Source organism: Anopheles cruzii, chromosome 2 (genome assembly GCF_943734635.1).
Source record: "Anopheles cruzii chromosome 2, idAnoCruzAS_RS32_06, whole genome shotgun sequence".
Classification (NCBI taxonomy): domain Eukaryota; kingdom Metazoa; phylum Arthropoda; class Insecta; order Diptera; family Culicidae; genus Anopheles; species Anopheles cruzii.
Window position 1 is genome coordinate 34,537,414 of NC_069144.1, and position 13,638 is coordinate 34,551,051.

At 46.7% G+C, this 13,638-nt stretch overlaps 1 protein-coding gene across 1 annotated transcript in view; it reads right to left on the reverse strand.

Annotated features, from left to right (window-relative positions):
- LOC128278931 (glutamate receptor 1) overlaps positions 1-13,247 on the reverse strand; it is a 77,850-nt gene extending 64,603 nt beyond the window's left edge. Inside the window, exon 1 of the mRNA XM_053017654.1 lies at positions 13,031-13,247. Within this exon, the coding sequence (XP_052873614.1) occupies positions 13,031-13,247 (217 nt within the window). The remainder of the gene's footprint in view (positions 1-13,030) is intronic.
- Positions 13,248-13,638: the final 391 nt, after the last annotated feature.

The window sequence follows — 13,638 nt, forward strand, 5'->3', positions numbered from 1 at the left end:
CTCTCGCAAGACGTTAATTGCAAAAATAAAAGCGATTAAAAGTTCAACAATTAGTTTTGGGCCATTTTTGAAACGCTCCAATCCAAGGTCCCGCCAAACCTGGGCAATCGAGGAACGCGCTTCGTTTTCGCGTCTTTAAAGCAGCCCATTTAATAACAATTCCGTTTCGCAAGTAGCTGGTGATTGTGTCTGTGTTGCAAGAGAAAACTTCTGCGATCGCCTTGAAGCGTGAGCATTTGATAAACTTTTTTATGATCTCCCGAAATGTAATGGCATCCTTCCGTGCTTCTCTCTGTTCGCTGCTGTCCGCGATTGAAGCTTCCTCCTATTCGCTTCATGCTACCACGGAGCTCACTTATTTCTGTTCAGATGAAATCATTTTTTCACATCATTTTTTTTGTCACCCGCCGGAAAATGAGCTTTTAATTTTACATTCATTTATTTCACAAACAGCTAAAGTTGAAAACATAAAAATGAAACGCTCATGTTGAGCAAACTATGCATTGGCGAGAACGAAAAAAAAAACCTTCAACGTGCGGAAAAACAGACCGAAAACCATCACTAACGGCAGCGGCACAGCATGGCCGAGAGTTCATGGCATAATTCCGATTCCGATTTGTTCGTTCCATTCGGCTGGGGCTGGGGAAAAAAAAATTAGATTTATGCTTCGTTCACGGAGGCGCTCTCGAGTGAAACTTATCGACACCGGCCAAAGGACGGGCGATGTTTGCCAAGCGGTCGCGTACCTACACGGTTCCGGTCATCGGTTTCCGTCACTCAAGCCGCAGGCACCGCCGCTTCGGTTCACCGGGTTCACCATTCAAGTTGGTTTATAATTTTTTAAATTGCTCTCCCAGCCCCAAAAAACCGACGGTGCCGACGCGTTTAGCCGATCAAGTCGAAGGCGGAAGCCAGAGCGTTCGCGTTGACAGCCGGCCGCAAATGGCGCAGCCTGGCGCTCTGGAACCGGAAGCCGATACGCGACTCGTTTCTTACGCTCGAGCGGAGCCAAAGAAAAAAGAAAACGAACCGCGGCTCAATAGTGGTGAAAATTTAATTGAATCAATTGAGCTGATCGATCAGTAATTTGCATGAAGTGCACGCGCCTCGCTGCTGCCGGCGGTTCACACTTTGCGCCCGAAGCCGCAGCGCTGCCGTCAACTTTTCGCCGCGCTCCAGGGCACTCAGGGCAGAGTGATTGGGAGCCTAAACTTTGGGCCAGCGATCGGGATCCGCTTCTGGGGCAGATGGCGGAAGTGAGGCTCTCGACGCGCGGCACTGGAATCTGATTTGGTGGTTGGATGTCAAAGTCAGCTGCTGGCGGCTCAGAATGGTGGCTTGTGAGGAAAAACGTAACCCCACGAAACTTTACGGAGTCTATAGACTTTTAATCAATGTTAGATCACGCAGTGCGTGTCCATGTTTATCGTGAAATTTACCCATAACACCTTGAATTTATTCCCAAAAAGGAATTTATTTATAAAATGTACCTTCTCTGTTTATAGCTCTAACTCGCCATTAGGCAGTATTATGAAACTCTAATCGAGAGTTCGAACGGTAATTTGAGTTCATTTTGCTATCGGCGCACCCGTTCGAGTTCCCGTTTGGAAAGCTTTCAACTGGGTGAACTTTTTCTCTCGATCAATCGAGTTCTGGCGGGATTATGGTTTTCAAACGGATACTCGAATTCGACAAACCGGCTTCCGTCAACTTTTTGCAACGGAAAGAGCCGTTTTGTTAGGATGTTTTTGATTTGATCCATTAGTTTGTATTGTTTATGCTGCACCGTAGAAAGATAGTGATAATTTTAAAGATAGTTCATATTTTGGTGACGAAAAATACAATTTGTCAAATTTACATCGCAATATTTTGCGTTAAATCTTTATATTTTCTGTTTCTTCACTGTCACTGTCGCTATCGACAACGTAGTACGCGTAAATCATCTAAAAATTTCAGAAATATAATAGCAAGAATCGCCCTGTGTGTACAATGTTTACAAAAATGCATCAGAATGACAGATTGTACTCAAAGAGCTTGACAAGCTTTCACATTTAAGCTTTTTAGCACATTTTAGCACATTTAGCACTCGGAGCTTCTCTAATTGAAAACCGTGATCCCGGCACTCGTGTTCGCCATTCGACTTCGAGAACTCGTGTCGATTCGACTGTTCGAGTTCCATAATGGGGGTATTGTCTTCTTCAAAGTAGTCTCCTTGGGCTACTAACACACTTATGTCAACGCTTGATTCAAACCTCAAAAACATGTTTTAACCTCCATGTTTGGTATCTCCATTAGGGTCAACTGGGACTTTATCTCTTCTAGGAGTTCCAACGTGCTCCTCTAACAGTAATAATTGTTCGATGGCATTCGTGTTGTTGAGTCAAAATCTCCCGGATAATGATGACATTGTGCGAAGTTTCGTTATCAGGGTGCAAGATCTACAAATCTTTGCATTTTTGACGGATTAATTCACGCAAACGTCTTAAAAGACCCAAATAGTGTTTCTTGTCTACAGTCGTACCTTCTGGCAGAAATTCACGCTGTTCTTTATGTGACTGTTTTGTTTTCTTCAAACCCGCTTCAATACGCTCAGAGTCACATGTACTTAACCCGACGTAGCATTTACAATTGAGGATGCGATGGCCCAAAATTCAGAGACGGTTGAGCAACGAAACAAAAATAATGCTAAGAGACCCTACACGGCGATTTTGATCAAGGTGGTAAATAGCTTCTTCAATTCGCTCGATCAACGCTTCCGGCTATCTTCCAATTTTTACATAATAATAACAATTTCTATTCTACTGTCTGGCCTTTTAAATGTCGAATTATCACAGCCAATTATCTGCCCGGCATCACTCGCCACCTACCGAGACAACACATAACCATGTGAAACCTTTTTCTTTTATTACATGCCGGGGCAAGGCAAGCCTACACGTTGGTCGTATGTCGTGAAATGCCTAAGCTTTTCGCCACTCCGCCCCTGCCGAACCAACATTAGCTACCACGGAGCAGATTCCGAAGCGATGTCAATTCAAATCATAGCATAAACGGAGCATTAGACACGGCGACAGAGGTTCCGTTTCGATGCGATTTATTCGGTCGTTAGCAGACCGTTTCCGCTCCGGCCGCCGCCCGAAGGCAGGACGAGCGAACGGCGGTGGTGCAAAGACATTCCTTCCACCTTGTTGGCACATCCTCGATATGCGGCAATTTGGCAGTGGGCAGCAGCACCAAGCAAAAAAAAAAAAGGACAACGGCTTATGTTGTGCCGCATTTGGCAAGGCATTCCGACAAAGTTAAAGGGTAGCATGCGAGCAACAACAATTCCCGAAACAAACCGCGCTGGTGGAACGAATAAAAAAGGGTGGCTGGTCCACCAATGAAACCTGTCTCTAATACACACGTGACAACGGCACAACGGTGGAGCCGGAGCTTAACCGGACTGACAGGGCGCCTCCCGGGGCGTTTATCGGCGTTAAACTTTATCAAAACTGATTGATGTTTGTCACTGGGGCGTGATAAAAATCGCTTAAATGGAAATTTTCGCTTTTCTCGACACCCATACACATACGTCCGTGTCCGGGGAACATAAACGTTACGTTTCGTGCTGCGACTAGGAACGGAGCGACGGAAAGAGAGCGAGAGAATGGCGCAGGTCCTCCGCCTGTTTTTGCCTCCATAATATGCTTCGATCGAAAAACGATTGGCAAACGATTGTGCGTAGTGACGTCGAGTGATGTGCTTTATTTTGCTGACATGTAACACACGACGACGAGCCACACTTTGGGGCTGGCTTTTATTTTCCGTTTCTGGCACGGAAAGCGTCAGTGCGTTGATATTGAATTATTTATTTTCATGCAGTCTCGGTCGCCAACCAGGTCCCGGGGCCTTCCCCTCCCCACGGCTTGCCTGGACCGATCCGGAGAAGAAACCCCTCCCGGTTGTGCGTGCGTTCAAACAAAATAAAGGACAAGCATAAAAAAAGGAACACTCTCCAAAACATTTTTATGTTTTCGTTACGCATGTTACGGCGAAAACTGATAATGAAAGATTGATGGCTCGGTTCGAAACATGACGGAGCCATGCATGCCATGCTCGGAGCGATTTGGAAGCCGGGATCGGTGGCACTAAACTCGAAAGAAAAAAGCCTGTTAGAGCATGGTTTTAAAATTTAATCTTTGCACAGTGATGTCAGGTCTCCAGAGGGAACTCCATCTGCTGAAATCAATATCCACAACATTCGAAAATTAAAAGGACTTCCATGGCAAGGAAAGGAATCCGTGCCCAAGTGAGATACTTGTTAAACGATTTGTAACACTCCAACATAAGATCTTTGTTTTCCATCTATTTCAAAGTCGCTTCATGGTCGTCTTCGCTGGTCGCTGTCAGATGTAGGAATCGACTGTTTTTTTCTATCTACCGCACAAACCTTCGAAACACGATTCCAAAATACACGGCTTTCTAAATACACAGACCTCAAAACCAGAACGTTAATGGTTTCTAGGTCTTCTAAAGTCTCGCCATCGCACAATAGGGAAAAGGCAGTCATAAGTCAACTTCAGTCAACAAAAAAACTGAGGGTTTTAGTTATATTAGCCTAAAATAGATAAGTTATCTATGACAAATCCGAATTTTTAGCCTTCCATGTTGCGCAGATTCCGAGATATCATCTGCCAAAGTCGAAAGAGGGATAAAAATGGCCCTTTAAAACCAACTTTTATCAGCTACCTTAACGTGATCGTTAGCACACTTCTGTAACGGTAATACACCTATATTCTACATCATTCGAAAGGTAATGAATCCTTCTTTCATATGAAATAATTAAATGTTTACATTAAATTACATTAAATTAAATGTTTTGCATTGCTAGTTCAGTTTTATAGGGATTTAGTATAGAAAACTACGAAAAAATATAGTTTTTCAACTTTGGTAATGCAGCAAAAAAATGTACAGCGTTGTACATCCTAAACGACACATTACAATTAAAGTTTAGACCATTTTAAACATTTCCTGTCAATTTTATTTGCCGATTCCGACCGAAAGATTCGCAAATTCCTATTTTAAGAAAAAAAATGATGATACAAACTTGATACAAATGGAGGCGCCTGGTGTCTGGTGGCAGAAAATTCACGCATTTGCAAAGGATTATGCATTGAAACATTTTGATGCAATACAGATTGCATAACCCAGGCGTTTAGATTGGGCATTAAAAGATTTTAGTGTCATTAAAATTGCATAGCTCAGGCGTTTAAAACCTTAAAATAACGAAAAAAGCTTATTTAATATATTTGAACATTTATGTCCGCCTTTCCCATATAAGTTCCCATCGCCTCTGAGGTCGATAATTGAAGTAATAAAAAAATCGAGGATGTATTGCTACACTAACTTAATGCTGAAATTGCAGCCCTAACTACCAGCTTCTCCGCGGCGATGTTTGGTCGAACAGATTAATGTTGAGTGTATCGACTTACGCGGGCCAACATCGAGCATGAATGCTCACACAACCCACCCAACGAACGCTAACCAAACGGGACCAATTGTTGGCCTGTTCGAAGTAAATTTTGAACTAGTCCCGAAGCCAAAGCCTGAAACCCGCTCAACTGCCTCCTCCGCGGAAACTGTTTATCCGCATGAGTGCGGCCATAAATCCCGCCAATACTCGTGTGTAGGCCGTGGGTAATGATTCATCGGATCGGAATGGAGCAGCAAACCGGCAGCGCACCGCGTGTTTGATGTGCGTCTTTAACTTTTGCACGAGTGTGTGTGTGCGGACAATACAGCAATGGGCGCAGGATTCGACAGCACCCGCCGGAAGCAGCAAGTAGTGGAGTATCGGCGGCGCGCAGGACAGTCCAAGTGGCTTCGGTTTAAAAAATCGACGTACTCAACTAGTTTCCCTGTAACCGGTGGCTGTAAACAATAAGCCGATTACTGCACCGTAAATCACATTTATCCCACATGGAGTACTTTGTTCGACTGCACAATTTCGCGTTGCCGTGCACTGACTGAGCTGTGTACCCGGTTTCTGGTGGCTGCAGGCAGCAGAACGAAACTCGAATTAATTTATTCAAAATGTTCACCAGTTCGACGCAAAAGTGCCAAACAAGGCGACTCTAATTCTGCGGACGACTGTTTTTAATTTGCGACCCCCTGTTTGGGCCCCTTCTTTTAAGCTCCGCAGCGCAATGGTGTCAGAGAACAGCAACATGGTTGCTGTTTTACATTCAGTATTCATTCCATTTATCGCCTATTAGTTTGAGGATTGTTTTCGGGCCATTTTTTTTTCTTCTTCGGCCCAAGAAATCGCCCAATCAGGCATTCAAATGAGTTTATTAGGGGGCGCGAGTTTAAAAATGTCTTCACGCGAACCACGTCGAGAAGTGTCGGAGTCGGAGGCAGTCGGAAAGGTTGATCCACGTCGACAGGCAAGGTTCTTGGATCCCCGGCGTGGGCCGTCGCCGAGGAGGGAAAACTTTCTTATCAAACGACGGGGCCACCGCGTGAGAAGGCGCTAGCGTCAGCCTCAATTTGTTATCTTAATTAGTGCGATATTTATCTTGTCTACACAGTTTGAAGTTTTTGCCGGCCGCTCGAGGGCGACCTCCCAAATATTGCTCGCAGCAGCGTCTCCGTTCAGGCGTCACGACCTTCCTTTCCAGCCAGCTCGGAAGTGCTTGGCCTAAGGGGCCCCTGCCCCAGTGTGGCCAAGGCTCTCGGCTTACGGTGGACCTTGCTTGTAGGTTTTTGCGGCGGCAACAAATTTCCGGGGCAGTTGTTCTTATCGGGCCCTCCTGCCGGACGATTATCCCGGAGAAATGGTATGGTTTTTCTCCGTTGGCCCCCCAACAAATGCCGTTTGCAATCGTGTTCTTCCCGTTTGGCAGGAAACAAATGGAAAAATGGAAAACACCAGAGCTGCCAGCTTCCAGCTTCTGTCCGTTGACCGTTGGCTCTCGACGCCAGTCCGTCGTATCAAGTAAAAAAGCAGCAAAGCATCCCAAATCTGTAGTGTGGTGCACAAAATGGTTTGTGGTGTAAAATGTAAATAAGCACTTTTTACCGTCAACTTGAAACTTTCACGTCGCTTCGAAGAGGGACGCGAAATGCACACCTACCCGGGATTTCCCGGTTTCTTTCCGACTGCCAATTTGCTTAATCGCCACTGCGTGCTCACCTGCCATTTGCATAAGACCTCTAAGAGTTTTTGCCTCAGGCGTGGCTCGAAGCAAGGTTAGAGTTCGTTTTTATAACGTAACGCCTGCAGGTGAACCATATTTTCCCATGTCCCCACAGAATCGTTTTTGGAACCGGAAGTTTGACGTATCGGTCAATGTGGCACAGTCCCACAAGGTAGAGATGATAAAATAATTTGTTTACTGCCGGGTCCGCAGTGATAAATGCATTCACCTGGTCACGAACTGCAACTGAAAAGTCCAAGAAACATATGCACGACACGGTTGCCGGCGTAGGGACGAATAGGCCACAGGAATGTAAATTGTGATTTAATTAAAAGATAAGTCGGACCACACCGTGGAGTCACTCATCCACGATCCCCGGGGGCGATAAAACATGCAATTAGATTCGTCCCAACCTGTTTACTGATTGAACGATTTCGAGCTCTGCATCTAAATTAAAACCAGATAGCGAATGAACTATTTTTGCATCCCAAGATCGGTAATCTAACAAATTAAAGCCCGGCCAACAACAACGCGGGCAGTCACTGCCGGCCTGCGTGGAAGGTTTTCGGTACACGGCAGTGAATCGGGTCGCGTCTTATCATCCCTGTGTATCCCGACGTCCCTCGACGTCTTATTGTAAGGATTACAACACTTTCGGGAAAGTTTCCGGCTCAACCGTCATCGCTCGAACCTCGAAGGCGAACGTCGCACGATGACAGCTTCCGGTTGGGTTCGGAAAAATAAATAGGAAATAATTAAAAGCGGGCAACATTTGTCGCTTCCTGCTCGGCCTGCTGCGTCCCTCACACAAGCAGCGAACGGAGCACACGAGCGTTTGCTTTTGCAACAGTTGTGTAAGTGTGTAAATTACACGGATGGCATCTGCCGGTGACAGCGACGGGACCTCGGAAAAGTCGGCACGGAAATTAATTATAAACAATCAATTCGACATTCCAAGCAGCGCCTCTTCAGGGCCCTGAGAGACAGCAACGGATCCAAGATTTTACCGAAAACCTAGACGCAGCAGCAGCCATTCCGAGCAACGCGGGTTTGCCACAACCAACGAGGAAGTTTTTAATCACATCAAGATGCTGAGCATAATCGAATATCCCGATCCGGTGCCGAACCGGTGACCGAACCGGTGAGGAAACACAGCCTTTCGGGGCATTTCCTCACAATTAAAGGACATTAAAGTTATTCTTTTTTTGACCGCAGTGAAATGTTGGGCCGTCTTCGCAGAACGCGTTCCAGGGCAGAAGTCCGAGTCCGCTACGTCCGGTTCTATTTGAAATCACTTTGTAACTTCCCGCAGCTTCTGGACAGTGGCAATTTCGGAAGAGTTCGTTTTAACTTAAGTTTCACGTTTCACGTTGTTTGCCAAACGTGCATTGACTGGGACTGGGTTTGATTCGATTCCGGGAGCAATCGAACATCATTAATCGGAGCAACACGGAGAAGCTTTGGGCGAACGCGACTCATCCCGAAGTCGGAGCGGTTTTTACCGAACTCTTTCCGCGAAGCCTATCCACCTCCGAGGAGTTTCCCTATTTCCCTCGCCCTGTTCCTTTCTTAACTTCCGCAGCCGTTAAATTTAGTATCGATTCACGGGGGCTGCTAAAAAGAAAACTTTCTAAAAGCCCGCAACTTGAAGCCGCTATTTTCCGGTTCAACATCCCAAACGCCAGAACGGTCCCGCTCTGGAAAAACTGGGAACGCTGGGTGTGCCGGTTACCGAGCGAAATGAAAACACAAAGTTTTGCTAAAAATTTAATCTTTTTATTCATGATTCCAGTCCGCCAGTTTTTCGTCGTCGCCTCGCGCGGGTGCCGAAGGGCGCCGAAGAAATGCAAGATTCGCACGAAACTCTGGTGTGGTCGGGTGTGCGAAGAATGGGAAAACTTCAAAACTAACGCAAACCACCCTGAAAAGCTGCGTGCTGCGAGGAACGAAAATAGAACTCATTTCCCCCGGTGACCTTCTCAAGGGCCAAGCGTGCCAAAAAAACACAGCGTCCTTCGCAAAATAATGCCAAAAAAAGCATCCAATGGGAGGCGATACCGTGCGATACATAAACTGCGGCGGCTGGAAGGTTGAAAATGAATAAGCATCGAACACCGGCAACCTGCAAAAGCAAATCTTTTCCAACTTGCCGAGCCGAGTACCAATCGGAGTGGAAAAATGGAGGATGAGTAAACTTTATTTAAAGCCCCACACAGAAGGATATGATCTCGTCCTGCGAGTGCTCATTTTGCGTTGTTCGGATTCCCTGAACCCTGCTGAATGATAATCAGCTTTTGTTCTTAAAAATTTAATCGTTGGACGTTGGAGAGCGGCCGAAAACTTTGTTCGCACAGCGAATTAATTAGATTTCAAGCGCTTTTTGGCTACTCCTGAACGTCGGCTGAGGTGGCCAGTCACAATTCAAAGAATATGGACGGGAAAACAAAAAAAAAATTGCCGCAGGAAATACGACGAATCATTTTCCTCTGTAATGTCCGGTTGACTCAACCTCTGGCTAACGAAGCAGAATTCATTTATTGCCGGGTACTTCATGTCCTGCCGATTGAGAATCGATTCCTGTCTTGATAGCGAGTACCGGTAATTGCTGAGATCACATTTGCGTTCGATGTTGCCATTGCTCAGAATGTGCCCGTAATGCCAATACGTAGCATTAACTGTTAGCCGTTCAAACGAGGGAAACATTGATTAAAATGCGCCGTGCGAGGTGATCGCTTGGAAAACCCCCACATTGCCAACACGGGTAATTATGAAGCCGGCAGACTGCGAACGGAGTGGATCCACGTGCCAGGTCCTTTTGCCCGACCCTTTTTTTTGTGGCATGCTCCGACATTTGGTGTGAAGTAGCGTGAAGACAAATCCGTCCCAAGTGTGGATGGATGGTTCTAGCGCACGAATGCAGCTGTCCGAAAAGGCCGACATCCTCCGCGCATCTTGTCGGACACGATGCACGGCCAGGCGTGCGCCTAATCGTGTTTCAGAAGGTGGTTGATTTTTCACCCCTTTTTGGGCCATGTCAGCCGACGGAGAAAATAGCTCAATGCCGATGGCAAGGACGATGGAGACATTACGTTTGATCAGCGATGAACGGAGCCTCGAACATCTGCCCGACTACGGGCAGCTCAAAAAACGAGCCATCGATTTGACAGTGATCGGAATCCGGACGAAAAAAGCCACTCTCACGTACGGAAACTTTTTCTTCTCGTTTCTTATTGATCCACGACCATACATAGGAGCAATTGATCTTGCTCCACGGACGCATAGAAGACGCACGCGGGCCGAAGCCGAAAGAACCGACAGCCCGGAATGAAGCGCAATTGAGGGATGAAAGCGCTTTTTCGTGCAACATTTGCAACCCAGTTGGGCGTACGTCGGACGTAGGTACCTTCCCCGGCCTGGTTGACGGTTTCTGTGCATTTCCTAGTTCCTTCTCGTCTGTGTGACGCTCGCTTCGACTGAGCTTCTCGGGCTACCGCACAAGCGAACTAGTCACGTCCCGTGACAATGCGCAATGTCCTGTCCACACTTCCGCGGGTATTTAGCGTTCCGACGTTCCGACGTTGGATTCGATCGCGAGCCGCGCCGAAGAAGAAGGCTTTTTGTTGCTTCACAAATGTCAGCTTGAGGCCAGCCGGCCTTATGAATTTTGGGGTGGTGATTCGGCAGCCGGTTTTTGCCACTTTTCTGCTCCGAACCAACCGTAACGGAACCGAAGAAAAAAACGATTTTATCTCATCACGCGTGAATGAGATTCTGATACGAACCGACCAGCTGGGACAAGAATGGCTACAGCACGAATTTAATTACGGTTACTTTTGCGCGAGGTCACTTCAATCACTGGCCAACCTTCACTCGGGGTAGCACGTCACCGGGACCTGAGCCAAACAAAAAAAAAGGTTCAACAATGAGATCCATGTGGCCCAAGGTGACCTTTCGCCCGAAAATGTATTCACGAGAAAAGTACGTCAAAAAAGGATCGAAATGGATTAAGGTCACTGCGACCTACACGCGTCCCAGAGCGAGCCCTGTCCGTGATTGCAATTGCAGCTTCACGCACCGTCTTCCTGCCGACTTCCGCGACTCGAGACTTTTCTGTTCGTCTTTAACTTATCCCCGATGGAAAGCGATGGCGGACAGAGATGGGTTCAAATGATGCTTAATCGATTCACGTAACTGCGATTTTTTGTGCTCTATTTTGCTTTCAGCCAGACTGCACCAGAAAGGGGTTAGTTGACCATCCCCATCATCGCCATTATCATCGTCGTCGTGGTCGTCGTCTTCGTCGTGGATACCGCAGACGCTACCGGCGATCACGATCATGATTGTCCCATTCATCAAAAAGATACATCATGACGGTTGGGTGGCGGCCCAATATGCTGCGAGAAGGGCACAGTGCAGGACACAAGCCCGAAACTCAAACACGAAACCCGCATCAGCCACCGATAAGGGGCAGCAAGAAGCCACAGCCCCCGCCCCCGTTTGGCTTTCCCTGGACTGGCTTTTCAGTTGCTGGCCGAAGAAAAGCCGATTGCCGGTGCACGATATGAGATTTTCCTTTCATTTGCCTTTTCCTTATTATGGTCGGGCTTTCTTGGAAAATTGGCGGACCAACCATTTCGGAAGGTTCCTCCGTCGGGGGGGTCGGGGCTTATTCAGAGCGAAAGAGGATTTCGATTTGTTACCGGAGAGCGACCATAAAGGCAGTAGAGCTAGCGGGCTACCACGCACTATGGGGAAAAGGCGGTCATAAGTTCTTAAAAACTGAGGGTTTTAGTTATATTAGCCTAAAATAGATAAGTTATCTATGACAAATCCGCAGTTTTAGCCTTCCATGTTGCGCAGATTCCACGATATCATCTGCCAAAGTCGAAAGAGTGATAAAAATGGCTCTTTAAAACCAACTTTTATCAGCTACTTTAACGTGATCGTTAGCACAGTTCTGCAACGGTAATACACCTATATTATACATCATTCGAAAGGTAATGAATCCTTCTTTCATATGAAATAATCAAATGTTTACGTTTTGCATTGCTAGTTCATTTTTAGGGAATTTAGTATAGAAAACTACGAAAAAATACAGTTTTTCAACTTTGGTAATGCAGCAAAAAAATGTACAGCGTTGTACATCCTAAACGAGACATTACAATTAAAGTTTAGACCATTTTAAACATTTCCTGTCCGTTTTATTTGCGATTCCGACCGAAAGATTCGCAAATTCCTATTTTAAGAAAACAATGATGATACAAACTTGGTACAAATGGAGGCGCCTGGTGTCTGGTTGCAGAAAATTCACGCATTTGCAAAGGATTATGCATTGAAACATTTTGATGCAATACAGATTGCATAACCCAGGCGTTTAGATTGGGCATTAAAAGATTTTAGTGTCATTAAAATTGCATAGCTCAGGCGTTTAAAAACCTTAAAATAACGAAAAAAGCTTATTTAATATACTTGAACGCGTGCATTACACATAAAAAGTTGAATTTCATCAAAACACATGCAAAGAAACAAAAACGTTGTAAAAAGTCCATAGATTCTTCCTAAAATCAAATATGTCCGCCTTTCCCATACAAATTCCCTACTGTGCCACGGGGCTATGGTACGCAAAACCATTCACAGTGGATTTTCCCGGTACGGACGGGTGCCGGAAGAGAGCACGAGACCGGCCCTGGGCCCTGGGTAACTGGGAACTACGGAAATCGTCCAGCCATATTCATTCGTCATCCGGACAAATCAGTTGACAGATCTGAGCTCAGGACGGGTGGACTCTTTATTTCGGCATCGGTTCGGTCGGTCTTCCGGAACCGCAGCCAAATATCGAAGCGCGCACTTACCTAGCGGGATCTTCTCCGTCGGTGGCTGTGCGTTGGCCGCCACCGGTGTTTGCATGCTGCCGAGGCACACCAGTAGGCACCCCGCGACTAATGGCACCATAAGTGCTGCCGGTCCCCGCCGGCACACACCGGAAGCGGAACCGCTGCCCTTCGATTTCACTCGGCCCCGGACAACTGTCCGGGCGCTGCCCAAGATGCTAGCGGTGATTAATTCCATAATTATCGCCAGTTATGCTTTCCGCCGCCTGCTCAGGCGACCTGGCGACACGACGGACCACTTTCTTCCGACTCGCGACTTCCGACCGTTTTGCACACCGCGATACCTCACGGAAAGTAACTTGCAGCCATCTGCTGCCGTGGCGGGGGGGCTAAAACACGGGCGGCAGGACCACGCCGGGTGAACTGATGTTTTACACACGAATGCTGCTCGGAGGAACGTTGTTACTTTTTTGCTCGGCCGCTGGTGGCATTTGTGCGCGCCATGATTAATGCATCCGCCGCACACTATTCTATTCACTGCTGCTGACAACGATGCTGACAGACACTTTCAGGTTCGCCGCAGCTTTCAATATAAATTCAAATTTGAGCCTTCCGCTGACGCGCCAAAG